The following is a 27175-nucleotide window of genomic DNA, read 5'->3' as shown; positions in this document are numbered from 1 at the left end:
CGGTCCCTCAGCTGCCTGGCCTCCGCGCTCCTCTCAGCTGCCTCTGCTTCCCCGGTCCTTCAGCTGCCTGGCCTCCGCGCCCTCTCAGCTGCCTCTGCTTCCCCGGTCCTTCAGCTGCCTGGCCTCCGCGCGCTCTCAGCTGCCTCTGCTTCCCCGGTCCCTCAGCTGCCTGGCCTCCGCGCTCTCTCAGCTGCCTCTGCTTCCCCGGTCCCTCAGCTGCCTGGCCTCCGCGCCCTCTCAGCTGCCTCTGCTTCCCCGGTCCCTCAGCTGCCTGGCCTCCGCGCTCTCTCAGCTGCCTCTGCTTCCCCGGTCATGCCCGTGTGCTGCCCTTAACTTGACCGTCACACCCTCTCTGAACCTTCGTTCATCGACCATCTTTCATCGTGGTTCATCACCGGTCATCTGTATTCATCGCTGGTCCCTGGTGGTCGCCGGCCGCCAGCGGCGGTGCGCGGCCGTGACCTGCCTCGGTGCCCTGCCGATCCGAGCCCGGACTCGCTGGTGGTCTGCGCCCCCCCCCCCCCTGGCGTGCTCGCCGGCGCCGCTGGCCGGCTGGGGTGACCCGAGGTCGTGTACTGTGGGTGACCTGTGACCCCGCCGCCCGCAGACGGAAGAGCCGCTCGCCACGGAGGCGGCGCCGCCGGCCGCACCCGGCTCTGACGTCACCGGATCAGGTCAGCGGCTCACCGGGAGGTCACGGGGTCGGTCGGAGGGCGGGAGGTCAGAGGTCACACCCGAAGCTGTCCGCCCGTTATTGGCAGGCCAACGTGTTTGGTTTTTTGAAGTTTCGGTTCTTTCAATGTTGATTTTTCCGCAAATTTTCGTTTTTAGCGTGAAAGTGCACTGTGATTCACAATTAAGTGCAGTCCTACGCTTCCTACAACCTGGCTGTTACAACACTGAATCCCATGTAAAGGAATCGAAGGGTGCCGTCTCCAGCCTTTGACTTGGGACTGCTGTAGAATAGATCCGCGTCAGCGTCGGCACTGCGCCTCCCGCCCAGCGCCGTCACTTGAAGCTGCGTGTCCTCTTCTTGCATCAACACATGCCAACGTTAATGTCCCCAACAAATTGTTGTTTACGGACTTCAACGTGTTCGATACTCGTGCTCGATTCTATGGCCATTACGAGCCCTGGTAAGTGCGTGACACGTGACGAATGCACGGACATCCACGTTCTGGATACATTGTAAGGGTATTGATGGGTAGGAGTGGGCAGTGGTATTGATTAGTAGAACAGGTAAAAGTGACCCCAAACGTAGACTTCGACACAGCGAGCGCACAGCACAGAAACCAGGTGATAAATGACACTGCCTGACAGTACCTTACACTGACACTGGCTGACAGCGACTGAAATTAGTACTGACACTGGCTGACACCAATTGGCGCCGGCTGAAGTTGACACTGACATCGACTGACACTGACTGACATTGGCCGACATTGTCCCCGATGCCGTACGACACTGAAATTGGCCGACGTTAGCACTGACATCGACTGACACTGCTACTAACACCGGCTGACGCTGACACTGACGCCGACTTACACTGACACTGACACCGGCTGACACTGACACTGACTGGCAGTGTCTGCGTCGGCCGGCGTCTGACGCGCGTGTGCTTCGCCTCTGGCAGAGTCGACCGAACCGGCACCCGGTACCGAGGGCGAGCCCGCCTGCTCTCTGGACGGCGCGGCCGGCTCCAGGGCCGCCTCCGAGCCGCCGGCCGACGAGGCCGACGACGAGCCGCGCGAGAACCCGCAGGGCGTCAAGTTCACCGGCAGGGGCAGGGGTAGGTGCTGGGTCAGGGGTAGCGGCGGGGTCAGGGGTAGGTGCTGGGTCAGCTGCAGCGGCGGGGACAGGGGTAGGTGCTGGGTCAGGGGTAGGTGCTGGGTCGGCTGCAGCGGCGGGGTCAGGGGTGGGTGCTGGGTCAGCTGCGGCGGGGGCAGGGGTAGGTGCTGGGTCAGCTGCGGCGGGGGCAGGGGTAGGTGCTGGGTCAGCTGCAGCGGCAGGGGCAGGGGTAGGTGCTGGGTCAGCTGCAGCGGCGGGGGCAGGGGTAGGTGCTGGGTCAGCGGTAGCGGCGGGGTCAGGGGTAGGGTGCTGGGTCAGCTGCAGCGGCGGGGTCAGGGGTAGGTGCTGGGTCAGCGGTAGCGGCGGGGTCAGGGGTAGGTGCTGGGTCAGGGGTAGGTGCTGGGTCGGCTGCAGCGGCGGGGTCAGGGGTGGGTGCTGGGTCAGCTGCGGCGGGGGCAGGGGTAGGTGCTGGGTCAGCTGCGGCGGGGGCAGGGGTAGGTGCTGGGTCAGCTGCAGCGGCAGGGGCAGGGGTAGGTGCTGGGTCAGCTGCAGCGGCGGGGGCAGGGGTAGGTGCTGGGTCAGCTGCAGCGGCGGGGGCAGGGACACGTGCTGGGTCAGCTGCAGCGATGGGGGCAGGGGCAGGGGCACGTGCTGGGTGAAATACGGCGGCTGGGGACGGGGATGCGGGCAGTGGGCAGCTCTCGTTGATCCAGCGAACGGTAACGTGCCGTGGTGGTGGTGTAGTGGTGAGGGTAGTTTGACGGCGTCTTGTTCTGTCGATGTGCGTCGGAATGGATGTCTGTCTCTAGCACGAGCCATGGTGCAGCGCTACCACTCGCTCACGCCACATGCCACGGTGTCGTGACACGGTGTCACCCGGTGTGCGCCTGCCGCAGGCGCCGGCCCGCTGGTGCCGTATGGCCTGCCCTGCGTACGCGAGGTGCTCAACTTCTTCGCGTCGCTGACCAGCCCTTTGGACCGCAACAACTCGGACTTCATGATCCACTGTGGCCTCGGCCTTCTTGCCGTTGCCATGGAGACGGGCGCCGAGCACATGGCTCGCCTGCCGTCTCTCATCGCCCTGGTTCGGGACGACATCTGCCGTAACCTGTTCTCGGTGAGCGCAGCGACGGACGCCGTCTCCGTCTGCGGTGGTGTGCCCGGCCGGGGGGTGTCCCCTGCGGACCGAGGGGTGTCCCCTGCGGGCCTCGGAGGTGTCCCCTGCGGACCGAGGGGTGTCCCCTGCGGACCGAGGGGTGTCCCCTGCGGGCCTCGAGGTGTCCCCTGCGGGCCTCGGAGGTGTCCCCTGCGGACCGAGGGGTGTCCCCTGCGGGCCGAGGGGTGTCCCCTGCGGACCGAGGGGTGTCCCCTGCGGGCCTCGGAGGTGTCCCCTGCGGACCGAGGGGTGTCCCCTGCGGGCCGAGGGGTGTCCCCTGCGAGCCGAGGGGATGTCCCCTTAGGGCCGCGAGGTGTCCTCTGCAGCCTCAGAGGTGCCCCCTGCGAGCTTCGAGGGTGTCCCCTGCGGGCCGCGAGGTATCCCCTGCGGGCCGCAGGGGTGTCCTCTGCAGCCTCGGGGGCGTCCCTGCGAGCCTCGAGGGTGTCTCCTGCGGGCCGCATGGGTGTCCTCTGTAACCTCAGGGGTGTCTCCTGGGGGCCGCGGGTTGTCCCTGAGCCGGCCGGTGCGCCGCTGACAGACTGTTGCCGTTCCGCTGTGCCCTGTTGCCGGGTTATCCCCGTGGTGGTAGGTTGGTGGGCTTTATGACCACCGCGTCAGAGTATTTGATTTTGTCTCTTACGGTACTTACCGGGTTTCGTCTCCTACGGTACTAGTCAGGTTGTGTCTCTTAAGCTACTGGCCGGGATGCGGTGCAGTGTTCTGTTATGTAATGGGGCGTTTATCTGTATGCTTGTCCGTGTGTTTGTGCATGATCACCCGTCTGTTGGCGTATCTTCTGCGTTCCACGACCCCAGAAAACGAAAGGTCTCGGCTTGTTCGTCTGAGTGAGGGAACGCTCTAGCGGCTGAGGATCCCAGGTTTTCTGACGCTGTCCTCGCACCGGCTCCCGACTGCTCTGACCTTTGACGGCGGGCCCGGCGCCCGATGCTCCCTCTCCCGGGGCCGCTGCTGACCTGCTGACCCTCCGCGGCAGCTGCTGAACTCGGAGCGGCTCTCCATCTTCTCCGCCTCGCTGCGCGTCTGTCTGCTGCTGTTCGAGTCGCTGCGCGCCCAGACCAAGTTCCAGCTGGAGATGTACATCACGCGACTCACCGATATCGTCGTCTCCGAGAACCCACGCACCGCTTACGAGCAGAAGGAGATGGCGCTCGGTGGGTGGGAGGGGACGGGGTGGGGGTGAGGGATGGGGGTGGGGGGCCGGAACGTCAGCGAGCGGCAAGGGACGCACACTGCCCTAAAGGGAGAAGAACGGGGCGGCGCTCGCTGGATGGGAGGTTCCCTGAACGTTGGCCAGTCGCGGGGGAAGCACACTGCAATCTAGGACGTCAGTTTTTGGTATAGCTGTTAGTTGTAGGATGCACATGGCTGCTCGGTGTAGTTGCTACTACTTCTGCACTGTTACGTCAGTGGAGAAACCTGACACCGTCTACGTGGCATTGCCAGGCGTTTCCTGCATTTCCCTGAGGCGTCGTAATAAGAAGGTAGTGTTCTTTTTATGCCACACGGCCTACATTGAGCTCTATCTGCATCACGTATAATCCGTCAGTGGGCGTCGGACTGGTCATACATTGGCAGCCTCGAAAACGCCACGGGCGGCCACCAGTTGGATGGACGGTATGTGGAAACCTTGTCGTCCCCGGCGGCGCGGCTGGCTGGCTGGCTGGCTGGCTGGCTGGCTGGCTGGCTGGCTGGCTGGCTGGCTGGCTGGCTGGCTGGCTGGCTGGCTGGCTGGCTGGCTGGCTGGCTGGCTGGCTGGCTGGCTGGCTGGCTGGCTGGCTGGCTGGCTGGCTGGCCTATCTGGTGGACCTGTCCTACTCGTCGCGGCACACCACCTCCCTCGTCTGACGTGGTGGGTATCGCCTCCGTGTCTGTCCCGTCCCGTCTCCCGCGCCCGGCCGGACGCGTCTCCGGTTTGACCTGACGCCGACATCGTCTGCCCCCCCCCCCCCCACCTGCCCCACCTGCGGGCTTCACCCGGCGCCCGGCTGTCTCCTCCAGACGCGCTGGTCCAGCTGTGGAAGATCCCCGGCCTGGTGACGGAGCTCTACCTCAACTACGACTGCGACCCCTACTGCTCCAACCTGTTCGAAGACGTCACCAAGCTGCTGTCCAAGGTGCGTCGGCGGGGCGTCGGCGCGACGGAATCACCCTGACGTCCCGCGCGGACTCCGGTCGCGCACATCAGGTGTCAGAGGGTGTATCTTCAGCCAACAGCTGACTGGGTGGCGCCGCTCTTCGCGGCGGTGCGATCCTGACGCGGCCGTTGTGACGCCAGCCGCAGAGGCTGTCCGGCGGCTTCAGGCAGTGATGAGCTACAGCGCCGGCCAGTTTGTGACGTCATCATTGCCGCGTCACAGGCCGTGGTTGGTGCGGCTTGCGTATGACGTCATTGCGTGTCGCCGTGATGCTGACCGCGCGGCCGCCGTTCGGCCAGCGCTGACAGCCGCCGCTCCGGCCCTCCGCAGAACGCGTTCCCCGTGCAGGGCCTGTACTCGACCCACCTGCTGTCGCTGGACGCGCTGCTGACCGTGGTGGACTCTATCGAGCATCAGTGCCACACGCGGATACACTCGGAGCGGCGGGAGCGAGCAGAGGCGCACCCAGGTGAGACGCTGGGGGAGCATCAGTGCCACACGCGGATACACTCGGAGCGGCGGGAGCGAGCAGAGGCGCACCCAGGTGAGACGCTGGGGGAGCATCAGTGCCACACGGGGATACACTCGGAGCGGCGTGAGCGAGCAGAGGCGCACCCAGGTGACATGCTGGGGGAGGGAGGAGGGTAGCTCCGCCGCTTGGCGGGAGTGCCGCCGGAGGAGGCTCGCTCCTCGGCATTGGGGGGACTGGATGCCCTATGGCGCGCTACCTCTGGTACTGACGGCCGCAGCGGCGGCCGAGCGACCGGTCGATGGGGATCCCCGACGTCGGAGAGTAGGGGGAGGGGGGGGGGGGAGGGAGGACAGACCGATTGAGCCTCCGACCGAACGAGAGAGACTGGCCGGTAGGGTCCCCCGACCTCGGAGAATGAGGGGGGACCGGTCAAAAGGGCCCCGACCTCGGGGAATGGGGGTGGGGGGGGGCGACCGATAGGGTCCCCCATCCTTGGAGAATGGGAGGGGCCAGCTGATGGGGTCTCCCGACCTCGCAGGATGGGAGGGACCAGCTGATGCCCCCCCCCCCCCGACCTCGAGGGACGAGGTAGTGCCAGTCGCCGCGCGGGTAACGGTCAACATAGACGGCTGTTGAACATGTGATCTGCCTAACTTTGTAGTGCGCCGTTACACGGCGCCCGTGATGTAGTCTGGAATATGGTCTGTGCAGCTGTGTTGTGGACGGCGCGGTGACGAACGATACGGAGCTAGCTTCTGAGAAAGGGTTAGTCGTCGTCCGAGGGCCCGCCCTCCTGACCCGCCCCCCGTCCGTTTTGGCAGGCGAGGCGGCGGCGGCGACGGCCAGCCCCGCCCCCGGTTACGACTATCCGGCGTCCGGCTATCTGATTGGCTGCAGCCAGCAACGGGCGCCGCCCACCGCTGACGCGGCGGCCGGCCATTGGTCGGGCCGCCGCGCACCGTCCGACCAGGAGGTGCCTACGCACGAGGAACTCATGGCCGTCAAGCACCGCAAGAAGGTGGGTATACTGTGCCACGTGCCACAACTGGGCTGACTGCTCAGTGACTCATGCGTTTGCATTTCCGCGTTTTTGTAGGCCCGATTCCTTTTTATTCAAAAACGGAACGCGGGGCACGTCGTCGCGCATCCTTTCGTAGAGCACCGGCGGCTACAGAGGCCATGCTCATGGTCCATGACTACTGGATTCGAACACGGACCCCCACGTGGGAGCTGAAGGTGCTGACCACTCGGCCATTACGCCCCTTGTGAGCCCGACCCCAGCGTTCAGTCCGGGCTCGGGCGTCACTGGTATTCATGGGTTGAATGGTGTGCTCCGCAGTTGCATATGAGGTTCTGAACTGAAATGACCATCTCGTAGATCATCCGGTGCAGTTCACAGCACTGTACTCCTTAAGGCCTAAACCCGTCTAGTTTCTAAGCTATACGCCCGCGCAGATGTACAAACTATTTCGAGGAGACCATTTCAAGGTCACCGTGCATCCGGGACGCAATAACAACGCCATTTAAGTCATGTTTTTCCATTAGTCATGCGGCGGTCAAGGCGAAGAAAAGTACAATTGTCGAGTTGTGAGCACGATTTCCAGATATTATGGCTGTTTTGCAAGGTACGATAACATAAACAATGAGATTTTAAGGAGCGTAATTATTAAACAGAGCAACTGTGGCCTCGAGCGGTCTTTTCCACTCACGAGTACACCAATAGTTATGAGTGAACTTTTTCATCATATCTCATACTGACGTAAGTTGTAAAGTGCATTTGCGAAGAGAGGCGGACCAATGAACGGCCACATGAGCGTGACGTCAGCAAGCGCGGAGGGAAGCGGACCAATGAACGGCCACATCAGCGTGACGTCAGCATGCGCGGAGAGAGGCGGTGCTGCTTCCGTGACCAGCTATCCTCCTCGTACTCTGCGACGGGCGTTTGCGCATGCGGGCTGTGTCGACTCTTGGATACGGCCGAGCAGTGGTGACCGGGTCCACACTGACAGTCGTGCCCAGCTGACTACCGGCTGTCCTCATCAGCTGATTAGCCAGCTGAATATGGACTGTTCTCGTCAGCTGACTAACCAGCTGGCTATCGGCCGTCCCCATCAGCTAATTAGGCAGCTGAGTTTGGGCCGTCCCGATCGGCTGATGGCTGTTGCTGAGTGCTTCCTGCCGCCGGCGCGGTGGATCGAGACAAGATGAAGGGGCTTGCTGACGTGTCGGCGCATGTATCGGCCGGACGGCTACAGGAGCGATCAGCCTTCGCCGCCCGCCAGGGGGCACGTGACCACCGTGCTGTGTGCTGAGTTCTGCGTGACGTCGTACATGTGACGTCATCTCCTGGCGGGTGACGCAATGTCTGCTGCGCTTCAGCTGCTGTCGTCCGGCACGGAGCACTTCAACGTCAAGCCGGCCAAGGGCATCCAGTTTCTGCAGGATAACGGCCTGCTCTCGACGCCGCTGGTGCCCACCGAGGTGGTCACGTTCATCAAGGTCAGTGGCAGTCTGACCCGCCACGGGCACGCGTAGCCGGCAACCGTCGCTGGCGGCGTCATGCCGGCTTTTTGCGACCCCGTCTGGAGGGGAAAACAATAATTTCGTCATTGTCTATAATGCATTGTTAGCGGTGACGATAACAATGGACTGTAAACTAATAGCACTAAACTAATTCCGCGAAACTACCACTTAAGTAATACCACTAAACTAATACCACTACGCTAATTTTTATTGATATCAGAAGGGCCTTCAGCTTCTGTTTTTTCGGCATTATGAGTTGGAAGCTTATGTGTTGAGTTAACGAGTTTGGGTATGTCAGGAGGCACTGATTTAATGAGTTGTAATGTTGAATAGCGGTTATATTGTGGTACTCAATATCGCGAGTTGTGCATATCCTCAGGAATGATTCAACACGTCCCAGTTTGTAGTGCAAAGCTGCTTAATGGGCCATCTTAAGTGAGGTCGCTGATAGTGAAGTTGTACTTAATATACAAGAAAAACTTGTAGCTTCTGGCTTTTCGACATCATGGGTCAAAAGCTCCTACATTGAGTTAACGACCTTGAATATAAAGAGGAGGTCCTGATTGAACGACGTTGCAATGGTAGATAACGATACTACTCAAGGTGCTCGATTTTGTCTTTATTTGGCATTACAACGTTGTTAAAGCAGTATCTCCAGGTACATTGAACGACGTAAACTCAACATAAGACATTTGAACTCATCAACTGTTTTTACAGTTGAACGACGAGTGAGGTTCTCAGCTTGACATTTATGCTTACATTGTCATTGATACAAATAGCACTCTCGACTTTATGTAATGTGATAAACGTGGCCACTGTTTGCTGTCCTGCCTCTGTGCCCTGTATGATGCTGGCAATTGTTTTGCTTGCAGGAGAACCCTCGCCTGGACAAGAAGATGATTGGAGAGTACATCAGCAAGCGAAATAACCTGGCCGTGCTCGACGCGTTTGTCAAGTAGGTGCCATCCCTCTGCGTCTCTGGGCCTGCCACTGACCGTCTCTGGGTCTGTCACTGACCGTCTCTAGGTCTGTCACTGACCAGCAGTCTTCTGACCTGACCTGTCATGACATAACCTGTCATGACCTGAACTGCCCTGACCTGCCCTGACCCGCCCTGACCTGCACTGGCCCGTGCGTCCATCAGGTCGTTTGACTTTGGCGGCCTGTGGGTGGACGTGGGGCCGTCTGCTGCCCTGACCTGCCCTGACCCGCCCTGACCCGCCCTGACCTGCACTGGCCCGTGTGTCTATCAGGTCGTTTGACTTTGGCGGCCTGCGGGTGGACGAGTCGCTGCGGCTGTACCTGGAGACGTTCCGCCTGCCGGGAGAGGCGCCCGTCATCTCGCTGCTCATGGAGCACTTCGCCGACCACTGGCACGTACGTACGCCGCCCCCGCTGCCGTGATGGCGTGTCCCCACCTGTCAGGTGCCATTGCTGTTAGCTGTTACTGATTCGGAACCGTAAGTAGAACTGCATGTTAACTGTTAATGTTGCCAGGTTTAAGTTATGCGACAAGCTGTAATTGCGCTCATATTATCAGGGAGACAGTTTTAGCAACAGCACTTTTCGTTTCCAATTTTCACTAACTCTGAAAGTATGTCGTGCAGGATTATTTCGGTCCGCAAGACGACGGAAAAGGCACGCACTGCATTTACGGTCAGTCTTCCCCTATGCAAAGATGCGTTTTTCTGAACACTGCGCCGCTGTCGCCATCGCGCGCCGCTGTCGCCGCGTCTCCAACATGGAGCGGCGCGTCTCCTGACGGAGCGGCGCGTCCCCTGACGGAGCGGCGCGTCCCCTGACGGAGCGGCGCGTCCCCTGACGGAGCGGCGCGTCCCCTGACGGAGCGCCCCCCCCCCCCCCCCTGACGGCAGAAATCTAACGACGAGCCGTTCGCCAACGCCGACGCCGCCTTCACGTTGGCGTACGCCATCATCATGCTGAACGTGGACCAGCACAACCACAACGTGCGGAAGAACACGGTGCCCATGACGCGCGAGGACTTCAAGCGCAACCTCAAGAAGGTTAACGGCGGCAGCGACTTCAACCAGGAGATGCTGGACGAGATCTACACGGCCATCAAGTGAGCGCGGGGGTTGGTGGAGGGGGCGGGGGAAGGGGATGTGGCGTGAGTGGCCGGATAGGCCAGACTGCGGATTTCGGATTGGAAGATTTATTTACTATCTATTATGATGCGATCACCTGGGCGCCTGTGGTCAGAATTTTGTTTGCGATCCGTTTGTAATGGAGCGTGTTTTTGTGTCCCGTTTGGCTTAAAATCCTAAACAGCTTTCGTGACCTACTAGACCAGTCGATTCTCCACCATGCTCTTCCAAAACCACCCACAAGTGTGAAAGTTCCTGTCGTCAGCCAGTCTCGAACACTCGTCCTGCGGACAGGTCGGACGAGATCGTGATGCCGGCCGAGCAGACCGGCCTCGTGCGCGAAAACTACCTGTGGAAGGTGCTGCTGCGGCGCGGCGCGGCGCGCGAGGGCGGCTACGTGCGCGCCAGCAGCGGCCTGTTCGACCACGACCTGTTCTCGCTGAGCTGGGGACCGACCGTGGCGGCGCTCAGCTTCGTGTTCGACCGCTCCACCGACGACATGATCGTCCAGAAGGCTATCGGCGGCTTCAGGTGAACACCACTGGGGGGGGGGGGGGGGGGGGAGGAGGGGGCCGATGGGGCCGATGGGGGCGGCGCTCAGCCTTGTGTTCGACCGCTCCACCGACATTTTAAGGTTGGCTGCGCTGTGCTTTGAGCGAGGTTTTCCGTAGGTTTTTTTCCATGGCTCGACATAACATGTGACCTGAAATGAGTGGCGTGTGCCCACGCCTGTGACCTGATACGGGATCTGGCTGGACGAAACACCACCCCTCGATCCGACCTATACGTCTTCCTGTTACCTGACCTGCAGCTGACCCTGAGGCCCGACCTCTGATATGACTTTGGAGCTAGCATTTGGCCGGTCGCGGGGCCTAACGTGCGACATGACGGATCTCGCGCAGCTCGACCCACGGCCTGCCTAGTCTGATCCAGAACAGGACCCGGTCTTCACCTTGAAGCCGACCTGTTGCCTAACCCATGACCTGTTCCGTGACCTGATCCTGACATCTGACCGCCGTGACCGTCCTGTGATCTGACCCGTGCCGTGACTTGTGTACTGGTCATGCCTTGGCCGGTGGCCTCGGCTGGTGCCCCGTGCCCGTGACCGCGCCGTCTGACCTTTGTGACCCCGGCGCTGACCCCAGGAAGTGCGCCATGATCGCCGCTCACTACGGCATGTCGGACGTGTACGACAACCTGGTGATCTCGCTGTGCAAATTCACCACGCTCGGAAACAGCGCTGAGGTGAGGCGACCTTGACCTTGACCTGGACGTGGCGTATGACCTGACCCGCGGGTATACTGTCACCTGTACCAGCTCGAAGCCTGTGACCGGGGTGCCGGTTGTGTAGTGGTTAACGCGTTTGCGCAAATAACCACTGCGCGTCAGGAAAACCAGAGGAACGCGGTTTGATTCCGCGCGGCACCCGCCCTTCCTGTTAGGGTGAGGCAGGTGACGTCATATAGCCTCAGCAGCTGGTGCGTCGTAAAGCCCCAATGGCATGACGAAGCCTGTGGCCGATGTCTGTTACGTTCGGAGCGGTTGTCGCGGTGCCCGTCTCTGCTGCTGTGCCATCCTGTCCCACTGACAGCTGCACCGACACAGCAGCACTGACACAGCAGCACCGGCACGGCAGTACGGACACAGCAGCACCGACACAGCAGCACTGACACAGCAGCACCGGCACGGCAGTACGGACACAGCAGCACCGACACAGCACCAACACAGCATCACCGACACAGCAGCACCGATACGTCGGCGTCGGCGGTCGTCCCCGGAGCCCGTCCCCGGCTCCGTCACCCCACTCACCCGGCGGTCGCCCCACTCACCCCGGCGGTCGCCCCCACTCACCCGGCGGTCACCCCACTCACCCGGCGGTCGCCCCGCTTACCCGGCGGTCACCCCGCTTACCCGGCGGTCACCCCACTCACCCGGCGGTCGCCCCGCTTACCCGGCGGTCACCCCGCTTACCCGGCGGTCACCCCACTCACCCGGCGGTCACCCCACTCACCCGGCGGTCGCCCCACTCACCCGGCGGTCGCCCCACTCACCCGGCGGTCACCCCGCTTACCCGGCGGTCACCCCGCCTACCCGGCGGTCACCCCACTCACCCGGCGGTCACCCCGCCTACCCGGCGGTCACCCCACTCACCCGGCTCCGTCACCCCACTCACCCGGCGGTCGCCCCACTCACCCGGCGGTCACCCCACTCACCCGGCGGTCACCCCACTCACCCGGCGGTCACCCCGCCTACCCGGCGGTCACCCCACTCACCCGGCTCCGTCACCCCCACTCACCCGGCGGTCGCCCCACTCACCCGGCGGTCGCCCCACTCACCCGGCGGTCACCCCACTCACCCGGCGGTCACCCCACTCACCCGGCGGTCGCCCCACTCACCCGGCGGTCGCCCCACTCACCCGGCGGTCACCCCGCTTACCCGGCGGTCACCCCGCCTACCCGGCGGTCACCCCACTCACCCGGCGGTCACCCCGCCTACCCGGCGGTCACCCCACTCACCCGGCTCCGTCACCCCACTCACCCGGCGGTCGCCCCACTCACCCGGCGGTCACCCCCACTCACCCGGCGGTCACCCCACTCACCCGGCGGTCACCCCGCCTACCCGGCGGTCACCCCACTCACCCGGCTCCGTCACCCCACTCACCCGGCGGTCGCCCCACTCACCCGGCGGTCACCTCACTCACCCGGCGGTCACCCCACTCACCCGGCGGTCACCCCGCTTACCCGGCGGTCACCCCGCTTACCCGGCGGTCACCCCGCTTACCCGGCGGTCACCCCGCTTACCCGGCGGTCACCCCGCTTACCCGGCGGTCACCCCGCTTACCCGGCGGTCACCCCGCTTACCCGGCGGTCACCCCGCTTACCCGGCGGTCACCCCGCTTACCCGGCGCCGGCGGTCGTCCCCAGAGCCCGGAGAGCCTGGTGCTGTCGTTCGGCGCCAACACGAAGGCCCAGCTGGCGGCCCGCACCGTCTTCACGCTGACGCACCGGCACGCGGACATACTGCGCGACGGCTGGCGCAACCTGCTGGACTGTCTGCTGCAGCTGTACCGCTGCCGCCTGCTGTCGACGGAGGTCACCGAGGTCAGAGCCGCCGCCAGCCGGTCAGGAGGGGGCCATGCGGGGTCAGAAGGGCATTTCCAAGGGGTCGGGAGGTCATCCTGGGAACGCGAGGTCTGGGCGGACTACTGACTGCGTTTGTCACGGTCAGGCCGTTGATCGATCGTCACGGTCGGTTGTCAGCTGCTGTTTGCTGCCGTCGCTCTTGGAAGATAGTTCCGAACGGCGGCAGCAATCGACCAGAAGTTGGCCACAAGCAGCCTTTTTGAAACCAACGCATTTTGGCCATGACAAATTACACAGGCGTGTAGGCCGCTTTTGTGATCATTGCTCACCCAACATGTATGCTTTTTTCCGAATGCTTTGGTCACAATGGGCCAGACAGCGATGATAACCAACTCGTCGATCTTGTCCGTACCCATGTGCTTGTGTTCCCTGTGTGTGAACTCTTCTGACCTTCCCCTGTGGCTGCCTACCCTGTGCCCGTTCTCCCACACCCGCTCGTCCCACGCCTGTTCGCCTGCGCCTGTTCGTCCCGCGCCTGTCCGCCACCGCCTGTCTGACGTGACGCCTGTCTGACGTGACGCCTGTCTGTCGCCGCTTGTCCGCCGCCGCCTGTCCACCGCCGCCTGTCCGCCGCCGCCTGTCTGACGCCGCCTGTCGTCAGGCGGAGGACTTCCTGAGCCGGACGGGCCGGGTCAGCCTGCTGCGGGAGCCGGCGGCCGTCACACAGCGGCCGGAGACCAGCCTGCTCAGCTCGCTGTACTCGTACATCGCGCTCGGCACAGGTACGGCACGGCCGGCGGGGGGATGCTCCCTGGACGGGACAGGAGAGAGTGGAGCGCTGGGAACACGGACACTCGTCGGGCTTTAACAAGTAACCATGCGTGACGCAACCCTGCCGTGAGTGAATAAATGAAAACACTCTTGGTGAAGGTAGTGTGCAAAACACTACCTGCGTTGTTGGCGTTCCCTGCCCTGCACTATCCTGCCCTGCCCTGCCGTGACCTGCCCTGCCCTGCCCTGCTGTGACCAGCCCTGCGTTACCTTGCCCTGCCCTGCCCCACCGGGACCTGCCCTGCTCTGCCCTAACCTTCCCTGCCCTGACCTGCCCGTCTGGCCGCAGAGTCTCAGGTGGCCAAGCAGCCGTCGCCGGAGGACGTGGAGCACAAGGCGCGCGCTCAGCGCGTCATCCGCGAGTGTCACCCGGAGCTGCTCGTCACCGAGTCCAAGTTCCTGCGCATGGACTCGCTGCACGAGCTGGTCAAGGTACACAGCGTGAGGTCATCGTGACGTGACGTGATGTGGTGTGTGTCATGACATGGTGCGAGCGAGGAAAGCGGCGGTTAGCGGGGGCGTGGGGGGGGGGGGGGGACGCCGGCGGCTGGACTCGCTGCACGAGGTGGTCAGGGGAGGCTGGATGGAGCGGGGGGTAGAACGAGGGGAGGGTCAATGTATACATGTCATGGCAGAGCACGCGTGGACGGCGAGGGCTGACCGATGTTAGGGCGCGCTCGCGACGCCGTGATGTGATGGCAGCCGTCGGTGGGCCATGGTCAGGCGGCGCATCACGGCAAGCGACGTCGCTGCTTCAATCTCTGACCACGGCGGAATGGACCTGTGTGCGCGGAAGATCCGCTGCGTTGCGTTACTGGATCTTTCACGATGCGCATGATCTGTGTGGTGGTGCTTGTCGCCGTCGGTGGCGGCCGCCGCCCGCCCGCTCCCGTGCTGTCTGCCTGACGCCTCTCCGCCACATCAGGCCCTGATCCTGGCCAGCCACGGCCCGGACGGCCCCGCGCAGGGCTCCAGCTTCGACGAGGACTCGGCCTCGTTCTTCCTCGAGATCCTCATCAAGGTGGTCATCCAGAACCGGTCAGTGCCCGTCGCCGCCGCCGCCGCCGCCGCCGCCGCCGCCGCCGCCGCCCGCCGCTTCCGTGTGTTGATGGTTCATCGTCCTATTTGGCGGAAAGTCCGTTAGCCACCTTACCCACGTGCATACAACTTTTCATTAGATGCAATCAAGCCTCATGTTTGATTGCCCAGTCTTAATGCGTTAATGGGAAGTTAGCTCGACTGGTCAGACCTAGCAAAGCCTATCTGCCTTTAGCTTTCGTTCAATGCAGTCCATTATGATGACAATTGGCTGCCACGGGTGACTGTAAGAGTGTTGGTGCTGAATGCGCCCGAGGCGGCAGCACCACTGGTGACTGAATGGTTTGCCTCTCTCCCCGGTGCGCACCACTGGTGGGTCCGTGGTGCGCCTCTGCCAGTGTGCACCGCTGGTGACTCAGCGGTGTGCCTCCCTCCCCGTTGTTCACCACTGGTGACTCCGTGGTGCGCCTCTCTCCGCGGTGTGCACCATTGATGAGTATCAAAGTGTGCCTTCCGTCTCCCCTCCACCGTTGCAGTACCACTGCTGACGGTCTCGTTGTTGTTGTCTCGGAACCGTAGCACCACTGGTGACGACACCGTTGTTGCTGTCTCGGCACCGTGCACCACTGGTGACGGTCCGGTTGTTGCTGCTGTCTCGGCACCAAACACCACTGGTGACAGCCCCGTTGTTGCTGTCTCGACACCGTGCACCACTGGTGACGGTCCCGTTGCTGCTTCTGTATCGGCACCAAACACCACTGGTGACAGCCCCGTCCCGCCGGCTCGGCAGGGACCGCGCGGCGCCGCTGTGGCAGTCGGTGCGCAACCACATCTACTCGGTGGTGATGTCGGCGTCGGCGTCACACCACAGCCAGCTGATGGAGCGCGGCATGGTGGGCCTCATCAGACTGGTCATCCGGCTGGTGCGGCGCGAGGAGCTCACCTGCCAGGTACGCACGGCGGCGCGGTGGCCGGCCACGGTACCGGGCGGCACCTGCCAGGTCCGTGTACCCGTCGCAACGCTGTCGTGTTGCTAGGGAATCTCGGTCTTGTGTCTTCGTTGTCGTTTTCGGTGTCGATCACGGTCCCTTTACACTCGTTCCTGTTGTGCGCACGGCGAAGCGCGCTCCCCCTCCCCTCCCCAGCCGTCCCTGCGCCTGACCGGCCGCCGCAGGAGCGCTCCCCCTCCCCTCCCCAGCCGTCCCTGCGCCTGACCGGCCGCCGCCGCGCCGTCGCCAGGTGCTGCAGTCGCTGCGCATGCTGCTGCTGCTGCGCGGTAGCTGCTTGCAGCAGGTGAGCCGGCAGGCGACAGCCGGCCTGCACCAGCTGCTGCGGACGGCCGCCGGCTCGGTGACGGCCGCCGCCGACTGGGCCGTGCTCTTCACGCTGCTGGAGTGCGTGGGCGCCGGCGCCCGGCCGCCGGCCGTGGTGGCTGGCGAGGCGGTGCCGGCGGAGGCGCAAGGTCAGTCACACGGTCATCAGAGCTCTTCGTAACGGGCACGTGAAGGTCACTCACGGGGTCACGAGAGGGTTCCGTAGCGGTCACTGCCACGGTTTCATGCACGTGAGGTCAGTCAAGGGGTCGGGGGAGGCCACGGGGTCATGTACGCGAGGCCACTCTCGAGCGCTGGTGTCACGTGACGAACTGTCGGCGGTGTTTCGAGTCTGATTGGCGGTCTTGTTTAACCCGTGTTTCATCCGCTGAGAGCGGTGTGTTTGGGATAGTGGCCCGTGCTGTGTAACTGAGACGTGTGAATCAGCTCCGAGGTGATTCGCGCCATCACACCGTTCACACAGGTGCTCACCTCTGGTAAATTGACCAGACTGAACTGGTATGTAATCCACTCATCTGTGTGCACTGTATCGATTTAATAGTACCTGCGGAACCTATTTGATGGTCGCGTCTTAACCCGCCCTGACCCGACCTGACCTGACCTGAACTGACCTGACCTGACCTGACCTGACCTGACCTGACCGGATCCCCGCCTGTATTGCAGCCGTCTCCGACACGGAGCAGGTGGCCAGCGACGGCACGCAAGACTCGGGTAACGCGTCGGACAAGTGCTACAGCGACTCGGAGCTGTACGAGCCAAGAGGTGAGCGCGGTGCCGGCGCCGCCTCCTCTCTGGCGCCGCCACCGGCCACACACCGGACCGTGGGGTTAAGGCGGGCTGGGGCACCACTCGCTGGCGCCGGCTGTCCCAGCATTGGCCGTGGGGAAGAGATGCGTCATATGCGGTGCAGGTTTTTTGCGACTGCGGGTACCGGTTGTGTGATGTAGTCGTTGCCGGCATGGCCACTGATCAGTTTCACCGGCGTGGCTTGGCTATCCCGGCAACCGCTGCAGGCTTCTGACTGGAGTGAGCGCTATGCCCGTCAGTGCAGGGTTCTGTCGTATGTCGACTCTTGCCTCAAAGCACGTGACTTTGTTCTCATGCTCCTGTCCACCTACGTGACCTTTGACCGCTGTGTGACCCCTATGCGACCCCTGCGTGACCTCTAGGTGACCTCTGTCTGACCCTGGTGGGACCACTATGAACCCATCTGACATCTGTCTGACCCTTGTGTGACACCTGTATAACTCCTGTCTGACCTCTGTGTGCCCCCAGGTCAGCAGCCGGGCCTCCGGCCGCAGGGAGCACCATTCCACAGCATGTCGGAGCTGTCGGGTCGCGTGGCCTCCGAGCAGACCCGGCCCGCCGGCACCGGCGGCTGGATCCTGGTCAGTAGCCGGTCAGCAGGTCAACAGGTCACCGCTGTCAGCGGCGGGCGGCCGCGCCGAGGCGCTGACCTGACGCTGGGGCGGGGCGGGACACCGGCCCCAGCCGGCGGGCGCGGGGAGGTGCCGCACCAGCCTCCTGTGGTGCCCGGCAGCCGCAGCGGTGTATGCCAGTAGTGGACTGAGGGTGGGGCGGGGGCGGGATAGATTGTTGTCACAGAAGCAGAGTCAAGCCGTTTGCGTCTGGTTTTGATGCCATCAGCGAAGAGGGAAGGGGGAGGGGGGGGGGGGAGCCGACAACTGGTATGAGCCCCAAGGAGGACCCGCGATGTACTGATGTGCTAAGACCTCCCAGTGTACCAGAAAGAAACCAGAAAGTTATACTTCCTACTGCTCTCAGAAACAGCGTTTGATCTTTGACTCTTGAACGACGGCGTTGCGCTCCTGCTATTAAAGCTAAAACGTCCCTGAAAAATCGCCACGCAAAAATTATTTCACAGGTAAACATTTTAGAAGTCGTTTTAAATGGTTTGAAGCGTGTTTCTTAACGTGAGGCTGGCCGTGTGAGCATATCAACACCATTTTCTGATCTACTAAATTTGCTACTGGTTAGTGACTTCTTTGCAGTACCAGACCATGCTGACGTGGTGCGGCAGAGGCGGTGGTAGGGGGCTGTGGCTCAGTACAGCCCAGGCCGGGTCGGACGGTGTGTGACCTTACTCTGTGTTGTCGGCAGGTGGGCCGGGCCGGACAGTGTGTGACGTTACTCTGTGTCGTCGGCGGGTGGGCCGGGCCGGACAGTGTGTGACGTTACTCTGTGTCGTCGGCGGGTGGGCCGGGGCAGACGGTTGTGTGACCTTACTCTGTGTTGTCGGCAGGTGGGCCGGGCCGGACAGTGTGTGACGTTACTCTGTGTCGTCGGCGGGTGGGCCGGGGCAGACGGTGTGTGACGTTACTCTGTGTTGTCGGCGGGTGGGCCGGGGCAGACGGTGTGTGACGTTACTCTGTGTTGTCGGCAGGTGGGCCGGGCCGGGCAGTGTGTGACGTTACTCTGTGTTGTCGGCAGGTGGGCCGGGCCGGGCAGTGTGTGACGTTACTCTGTGTTGTCGGCAGGTGGGCCGGGGCAGATGGTGTGTGACGTTACTCTGTGTTGTCGGCGGGTGAGCCGGGGCAGACGGTGTGTGACGTTACTCTGTGTTGTCGGCAGGTGGGCCGGGGCAGACGGTGTGTGACGTTACTCTGTGTCGTCGGCGGGTGGGCCGGGCCGGACAGTGTGTGACGTTACTCTGTGTTGTCGGCAGGTGGGCCGGGGCAGACGGTGTGTGACCTTACTCTGTGTCATCGGCAGGTGGGCCGCGGAGGGTGAGATCGAGCCGCTGCAGATGCGCGCACTGCCCGTCAACCAGTTCAACATCACGCACGACCGGGAGGTGCTCTTCCACGACCCGGTGTCGTTCGCCAAGGCGGCCGACAGTCTGGCCTTCCTGATCCGCGACGCCGCCTACATCACGGCCGACAACTTCCAGCCGTGCGTCCAGTGTCTGCGCACGTTCGTGGAGGCTGGGCTGCAGGCGCGTCTGGCGGCTAACAGGTGAGGGGGGTGAGACTGACCTCGGACCGGTGAGCTGTGATATTCAACCTGTGACCTGTGACTAGTGACCAGTGACCAGTGACCTGTGACCTCTGACTTCTGACCAATGACCAGTGACTTCTGAGCAGTGACCAGCACCCTGTGACCTCTAACCTGTGACCTGTGACTTGTGACCAGCGACCTGTGACCTGTGACCTCTGACCTCTGACCAGTGACCTCTGATCAGTGACCGGTGATCTCTGACCAGTGACCTCTGACCAGTGACCGGTGATCTCTGACCAGTGACCAGTGACCTCTGACCAGTGACCGGTGACCTCTGACCAGTGACCAGTGACCTCTGACCAGTGGCCAGTGACCAGTGGCCAATGACCTTTATGCGTGTGTGTGCGGCAGGCCGGCGCCGTCAGCTGGGCCGGGCCGTAAGAGGCGCGGCCGCCGCCGGGACGAGGGCCGCCCCCCGCCGGCCGCCGCCGCCGCCGCCACCACCGCCCGCAACTACGACGCCGACGAGAGCGACTCGGAGGCCGAGCTGCCGGCCGGCTACCACCAGATCGCCATACAGGTCAGGACGGGTCAGGTCACGAGGCGGGTCACGACGGCGGCATGCCAGCGGAAGTTACGTCAGATTAGGGTGGTTTAGATCACGTCGGATCACGAGAACGGGGGTACCGGCAGGTGGTCATCTAGATCAGGTCAGGTAAGGTCAGATAAGGCAGATCAGGTCTCCCGGGTCAGTGGGTGGAGTTCACCGCACATGTCAGAGAAGGTGGTCTGGCACCACCAAATGACAGTGTGGGTCAGTGCACATAGTGACAGGTGACAGGTCAGCAGTGGAGGTCAGCAGACAGACCAGGCAGACCAGCAGATTGTCCCAGTGGTCCCGCTGCACTGCTCTGTGGTACGGTGCTTGGGGCCGGTCGAAGAAGCTATTGGTACAAAACAGTTGTGATTCTGTATTGTGTCATTGCTATTACGTGATTCTCAGGGCAATGTGTATGGGCTTTGTCGCCAACTGTCATACACGACTTCCGCATGTTCTCCGTTTTCCCACTGTTGTCAGCTGCTGGACCCCGTCTCCCACGTCCCGTGTCCTCCCCCGTGACAGCTGTGTGTGGCGGCCGTCTGCAGCTGCTGGACCCCCGTCTCCCACGTCTCGTGTCCTCCCCCTTGACGGCTGTGTGTGGCGGCCGTCTCCAGCTGCTGGACCCCCGTCTCCCACGTCCCGTGTCCTCCCCCGTGACGGCTGTCTCCAGCTACTAGACCTCCCGTCTCCCACGTCCCGTGTCCTCCCCCTTGACGGCTGTGTGTGGCGGCCGTCTCCAGCTACTAGACCTCCCGTCTCCCACGTCCCGTGTCCTCCCCCGTGATGGCTGTGTGTGGCAGCCGTCTCCAGCTACTAGACCTCCCGTCTCCCACGTCCCGTGTCCTCCCCCGTGACGGCTGTGTGTGGCAGCCGTCTCCAGCTACTAGACCTCCCGTCTCTCACGTCCCGTGTCCTCCCCCGTGACGGCTGTATGTGGCGGCCGTCTCCAGCTGCTGGACCTCCCGTCTCTCACGTCCCGTGTCCTCCCCCGTGACGGCTGTGTGTGGCGGCCGTCTCCAGCTGCTGGACCTGATGCACACGCTGCACACGCGGGCGGCCCACATCTTCGGCTGGTTCAGCGAGCCCAGCCGCCGCGGTCAGCTGGACAGCCTGTGGGAGGGAGGCTGGTGCCCGCTGCTGCAGGGCATCGCACGCCTATGCTGCGACCCCCGGCGCCAGGTCAGCCGGAGAGGGGCCGGGCAGAGGGGAGGTGACGGGACGACAGGCCGGAGGCAGGCTCGCGTCCCGTTGGTGACGGCCGAGCCGTTGGACATGGCGCTTCGGGTGGTATGTGAGGGAAGGGCTTCATGGGCCACCGATTTTATTTCGATTAAGTATGTTCATGTGTCGTATGTTATGTTTTTCGGTTAATTTGTCTGCCATGTAAGTTTTCCCGACTCTGACAACGTTGATCATTGATAATCAAGCACTGATCTTGAAGCGACCCAAGAGGAGCGCCCTGTGACCTGAGGAGGGAGCGCCCTGCGACCTGAGGGAGGGAGCGCCCTGTGACTGAGGAGGGAGCGCCCTGTGACCTGAGGAGGGAGCGCCCTGTGACCTGAGGAGGGAGCGCCCTGCGACCTGAGGAGGGAGCGCCCTGTGACCTGAGGAGGGAGCGCCCTGCGACCTGAGGAGGGAGCGCCCTGCGACCTGAGGAGGGAGCACCCTGGGACCTGAGGAGGGAGCGCCCTGCGACCTGAGGAGGGAGCGCCCTGCGACCTGAGGAGGGAGCGCCCTGCGACCTGAGGAGGGAGCACCCTGGAACCTGAGGAGGGAGCGCCCTGCGACCTGAGGAGGGAGCGCCCTGCGACCTGAGGAGGGAGCGCCCTGTGACCTGAGGAGGGAGCGCCCTGCGACCTGAGGAGGGCGGACAGCGCTGAGCCGTGTTTCAATTTCATGCTCTGTAGTGAGTTCGAGCGGCTGACCGAGCCGCCGAACCTCGCCGCGACCCTGACCCTGACCTGGCCTTGACCTGACCTCGTTCGGGCGGCAGGTGCGAGCCAGCGCCGTGACCTACTTGCAGCGCTCTCTGCTGGTGCACGACCTGCAGGCGCTGGCGCCAACTGAGTGGGAGGCCTGCTTCCACAAGGTCAGTTTGACGTCCGCTCTGGGCTGCGCTCGGACGGCGCTGCACGCTCCACCCGCCCGCTCGCGAACCCCGGACGCGGCCACACGCTTCCCCGACACACGCAAGCACGCGCGCACGCACGCACGCACGCACGCACGCCACGCACGCACGCACGCACGCACGCACGCACGCACGCACGCACGCACGGACGCTCGCACGGACGCACGCACGCACGCTCGCACGCACGCCCACACGCACGCACGCTCGCACGCACGCCCACATGTGATGTTTTCAGGCAGGACGCGTGGCGGTCCGGGACTCGCGTGCGACTCAGCCGGCGCAGAGCGGCCGACGCGTGGCGGCGGTGGGTGGGGCCGAGCGTTCCGCACTTGAACAGCCAGCCCCGCGGGCCGGGGCGGCGGCGCGCCACGGGAGGGGGAGAGGCGGGCGCACTGCCGGGGCTGGTGGTCTCCTGGTCTGCTCCATCAGGGCCTGGCTTCATGGGGTGAAGCCACAAGTGTGCGCTTTTTGGGACCACGACGTGTAAGTACACGGGCGAGAAATCGGCTTGTTCCGCTGAAGGTGTGTATTCGTCAGTGCTGTGCTAGTAGGTGCGTCGGTTGAACTGCTTCATCTGTTGAAAGCATTCATGCGACACAATTTGAACTTGCGCAGATTCGTAGTTCAGTTCTGTGAGGTTCTTTCTAAAGAGAATGTAATGAAGAAACGAAACACAGTGCTTTAGATCGAAAGCCACAACTTGAAGCCGCTGGTCGACGGCGAAACTCACCAGCAAATGGATGGGATGGGAGTGAAGTGGTTTGGAATGAAAATAAATGCAAGCCACGGGGATCAAGCCCGCCACAAAAGGTCTTCGTCGCACTGTTTTCGCTTTGTTGGACGGGTAGAATATTCGCATCCCCAAATAGCTCGTTTGCAGCCAACACGCGAACTGCTGCCGGTCTTGTGTTATGTCGTAGGCCTCAACTCTATGTACTGAAATGCCACCATAGGTGAGATGCCGTAAGGTGGCCCTCGCCTTGGATCGGGCTTATGTCAAGGTCAATGCATTGTGGCGCAACGGTCTACCTGCGTAACTCGGAAACAGTTCTAGCTCAGAAAGGTCACGGTAGTGTTCGCCGGCTGACTGGACCCAGTCTGAGCGTGCCCTGCCACACTAGCCCTGGTCTGAGTGGAGTTGGCGGCTTCCCTGAGCACGCGCTTGTGCAGGGGCTCTGGTGATGTGAACCGACTCTGGCTTGGCATTAGCGTGGCCCTGCTACCCCGTCAGACGCCGTGTACTCCCCGGCTGATCACAGCCTGTCCCATCCCCACCTCACCGCCTGCCCACAGCCCGTCTCATCCCCGCCTCCTCGCCTGCCCACAGCCCGTCCCATCCACACCTCCCCGCCTGCCCACAGCCCGTCCAATCCCCACCTCCCCGCCTGCCCACAGCCTGTCCCGTCCCCGCCTCCCCGCCTGCCCACAGTCTGGCCCATCCCCACCTCCCCGTCTGCCCACAGCCCGTTCCATCCCCGCCTCCCCGCCTGCCCACAGCCTGTCCCATCCCCGCCCCCTCGCCTGCCCACAGTCTGGCCCATCCCCACCTCCCCGTCTGCCCACAGCCCGTCCCATCCCCGCCCCCTCGCCTGCCAACCGTCTGGCCCACCCCCACCTCCCCGCCTGCCTACAGCCTGTCCCATCCCCGCCTCTCCGCCTGCCCACGGCCTGTCCCATCCCCGCCTGTCATGCTCCCCGCAAGCCAAGACGTGTGCTCGCCCGCCCCCTTCCGCCATAATGAAGTTGCCGTACAAACCCTGACCTGGGCCGGCCCGCCGTCTGATGGGCGCCGTGCAAACTGCGATGTTCCGCCCTGCGCCGAGCCTCCGACTGCCGCACAAACGCGGAACGGTCCTGCTCTGCGTCCGGCTCTGCTGGCGTCGTATAACTCCAGTTGTCTAGCTCACCTCACGGCGTCCTGCAGGTGCTGTTCCCGCTGCTGGCGAAGCTGCTGGAGCCGTCGCCGGCGGCGGGGCTGGAGGAGACGCGGATGCGGGCAGCCACGCTGCTGTGTAAGGTGTTCCTGCAGCACCTGACGCCGCTGCTGTCGCTGCCCACCTTCACGGCGCTCTGGCTCACCATCCTCGACTTCATGGACAAGTACCTGCACGCCGACCGGGCCGACCTGCTGGTGCGTCCTGTGCTGAGGGGTCGGGGTCGGGGTCAGGGTCGGGGTTCGGGTCAAGGTCGGGGTCGGAGTCGGAGTCGGAGTCGGAGTCGGAGTCGGAGTCGGAGTCGGAGTCGGAGTCGGGGTCAGGGTAAGTGTTGGTGTCAGGACCGAGGCCAGGGGTGGGTTGAGGTTCAAGTCGAGGCTCAGGTTTCGGCTCCGGCTTCAGTGTTCCGGTTCCGGGCCGGGGCGAGGGGGGGGGGGGGAGAGGCAACGGTGGGTGGTGTGCTGTCTGCATGCTGGATGACGGGCGTGCCCTGGCGTCTGTGGCAGCAGTTGTGAGGTGTGGCCACCGGAGCTGGGCCGGGTGACGAGACTCTCCGTAATAACCTCACAGTTGGCTGCCGTATCCACTCAGACATACGTGTTTCCCCGCCGCCCGTCGGCCCGGCCTGTCGGGCACACGTCTGTCCACCTGGCACGCGTGAGTGCAGCCCCCGGCGGCGCGGCGCCTGACTGTTGTGTCCGGCCGCAGCACGAGGCGATCCCGGAGTCGATGAAGAACATGCTGCTGGTGATGGAGACGGCCGGCATCTTCCACACGTCGGAGGGCTTCACCCAGCTCTGGGCCATCACCTGGGACCGCATCGACACCTTCCTGCCGACGCTGCGCGAGGAAGTCTTCAGGAACCACCCGCCCAGTACGTGCGGTGATGTGTCGACGGACCAGAGGCGCACACAGACCCGCTCCGGACACACGGATTACCGCACCGGCTAGCTGGCGGCTCAGCCGGCGGCTCGGTGGGCGTGCTCCGCCGTCTGCGGCCCTCTGGTAACGCCGCCGTGTTCGCCTCTGTGGCGGCCGGCGCCGCTCGCTTACACGTGTCGGCCGCCGGCCAGATCGTAGCCAGGCGGTCGAGGCCGCTGCAGTGACGCGCCAGCATCACCCTCCGCGCATGGCGTGTACCGTTGTACCAGCGGCTGGTGCGTGCATCGCTGTGCCACCGGGTGGTACGTGTGCCTCTGCCACTGGCCGCGGCATCGAACTCGAACCGACGCGCGCCAATCCGGCACGCCTGGAAGCACGGCAGCGCGGATGGCCTGATCTGTGCCCTTTATCCTGTAAGCGGAAGTTCAGGCGACGGTCTCAAGGACGAGGTTCGTTGAGGCGACGCTCCGTGGCACAAGTGCCCCGGCAGTTACGACGCCATTGGGCCTGAACCGCCGCCGTATCGTCGCCGTTTATCGTGTGCTGTGCGGGGCTCGTCGGATCGTCATGGTTCCCCGCTTGTCGAGTGCCCGCCGTCGCCTGCCGTCCGGCCGGCGTGGACTGCGTGGCGTCACCAGCGGATGTCTCCGTTTTCAGACGAGATCAAGACGACCGCGAGCGGAGCTGACCTGAGGTCACCGGGCGCCGAGCCGCAGCCGACCGTGGCGCCCAGTATGAGGGAGGTGCGGCCGGCCAGGTGAGCGCCCAGTATGAGGCAGGTGTGGCCGGCCAGGTGAGCGCCCAGTATGAGGGAGGTGCGGCCGGCCAGGTGAGCGCCCAGTATGAGGAAGGTGCGGCCGGCCAGTTGAGCGCCCAGTATGAGGAGGTGCGGCCGGCCATGTGAGCGCCCAGTATGAGGAGGTGCGGCCGGCCATGTGAGCGCCCAGTATGAGGGAGGTGCGGCCGGCCATGTGAGCGCCCAGTATGAGGGAGGTGCGGGCCGGCCAGGTGAGCGCCCAGTATGAGGGAGGTGCGGCCGGCCGGGTGGGTGCGTCACACTGGCTGGTCAGCGGCGCAGCGGCCGCCCCTCTCCCCCCCCCCCCCCCCCGGCCGCTCCTGTCGCACGCTGGCGGTGTGTTGACATGGACGTTACTGACAATGAGCCGGGTTAATCAATGGTAGATGGGTTCGTATGTGTGTCGTCATGTTGGAGTGTTGGCTATACACGTAGCGGGCAGGGGCGCAGCGCCTGTACTGCGGACACTGTGCGTGTTTGTTCTGCGGTCAGCCGGCTCATCTCGGCTGCCTGGCGTACCTTTTGTCCCCCTGTTGGGTGACTCTGGTGTTGGGGTTCTGGCGTGCGAGAAAGCGGTCCTCTGACCTCATTCTTAACCTCCGACATATGACCTTTGGCTGCTGACATCTCCTGCTCACCTCTCCCTCCTTTCCTGCCCTCTGAACTCATCACTCTGCTCTGGCAGTGGATTCGGTACCACAATGCTGACCCTGATCTCTCTCTCTCTCTCCCTCTCTCTGTCCCCTCTCTCTCTCCTCCCTCCCCCCTCTCTCTCTCCCTCTCTTTCCGTCCTCCCTTTCGTTTTCTGCCTCCCTCCCTTCCCATCTTCCTCCCTTTCTCCCTCCTCTCTTTCCCTATCCCTCCATTCATCCCTCTATTCCTCCATTTCTCCCTCCTTCCCTTTCTCCTTCTTCCCTTCCTCTTCCCTCCCTCCCTCCCTCCGCGTGTGCTGGCCCTGACCGCGCCCCTGGCCGCGCGCCGAGGCCTCTCCGGTGACGGCCGTCCCCCGTGTGCCACAGCCCGCTGCACCACGAGGAGCTGGTGCCGCCGGCGCCGGCCGTGGTGCTACACTCGCCGCTGCCGCCGGCGCCGGCCCCCGCGGCGCCGCCGCCGCCGCCGTCGGCCCAGCCGCCGTCGCTGCCGCTGATGACTCTGTCGGCCGGGCCGTCGCCGGTGCCCGTGTTCCTGCAGCCGCTGCCGACCGTGCCGACGGCCGGCGGGCCGGCGCTGGGGACGGAGCGGGCTGCGGCGCAGGAGCAGGCGGCCGGGCCGGTGGCGGCCGGCCACAGCGCGGGGCTGGAGCTGTCCGCCGCGCCTCTGGGGTGTCGCCGCCGGGCCTGGCCTCCGAGCAGCCCGCCGTGCCTTTGGTGATGCTTCCCACCTACTCTCCTGA

At 63.7% G+C, this 27175-nt stretch overlaps 1 protein-coding gene across 1 annotated transcript in view; it reads left to right on the top strand.

Moving 5' to 3' along the window:
* The window catches only part of LOC119095134 (Golgi-specific brefeldin A-resistance guanine nucleotide exchange factor 1-like), a 46823-nt gene extending 19648 nt beyond the window's left edge, over positions 1–27175 (top strand). The window contains 30 exon segments of the mRNA XM_037218018.1: positions 608–674; positions 1631–1786; positions 2682–2902; positions 3936–4113; positions 4961–5076; positions 5428–5566; positions 6391–6587; positions 7949–8068; positions 8965–9047; positions 9346–9469; positions 9967–10175; positions 10492–10728; positions 11343–11442; positions 13122–13298; positions 13942–14062; positions 14401–14543; positions 15037–15149; positions 15940–16099; positions 16389–16611; positions 17147–17245; positions 17759–17882; positions 19217–19459; positions 19853–20021; positions 21063–21221; positions 22036–22131; positions 24095–24301; positions 24813–24978; positions 25644–25743; positions 26802–26854; positions 27135–27175. Of these exon segments, the coding sequence (XP_037073913.1) occupies positions 608–674; positions 1631–1786; positions 2682–2902; positions 3936–4113; positions 4961–5076; positions 5428–5566; positions 6391–6587; positions 7949–8068; positions 8965–9047; positions 9346–9469; positions 9967–10175; positions 10492–10728; positions 11343–11442; positions 13122–13298; positions 13942–14062; positions 14401–14543; positions 15037–15149; positions 15940–16099; positions 16389–16611; positions 17147–17245; positions 17759–17882; positions 19217–19459; positions 19853–20021; positions 21063–21221; positions 22036–22131; positions 24095–24301; positions 24813–24978; positions 25644–25743; positions 26802–26854; positions 27135–27175 (4341 nt within the window).

This window comes from Pollicipes pollicipes, unplaced genomic scaffold (assembly GCF_011947565.3).
Source record: "Pollicipes pollicipes isolate AB1234 unplaced genomic scaffold, Ppol_2.1 Scaffold_4219;HRSCAF=4965_pilon_pilon_pilon, whole genome shotgun sequence".
NCBI lineage: Eukaryota > Metazoa > Arthropoda > Thecostraca > Pollicipedomorpha > Pollicipedidae > Pollicipes > Pollicipes pollicipes.
The sequence above is the reverse complement of the archived record's forward strand: the minus strand, read 5'-3'. Positions and strand labels throughout refer to the sequence as shown.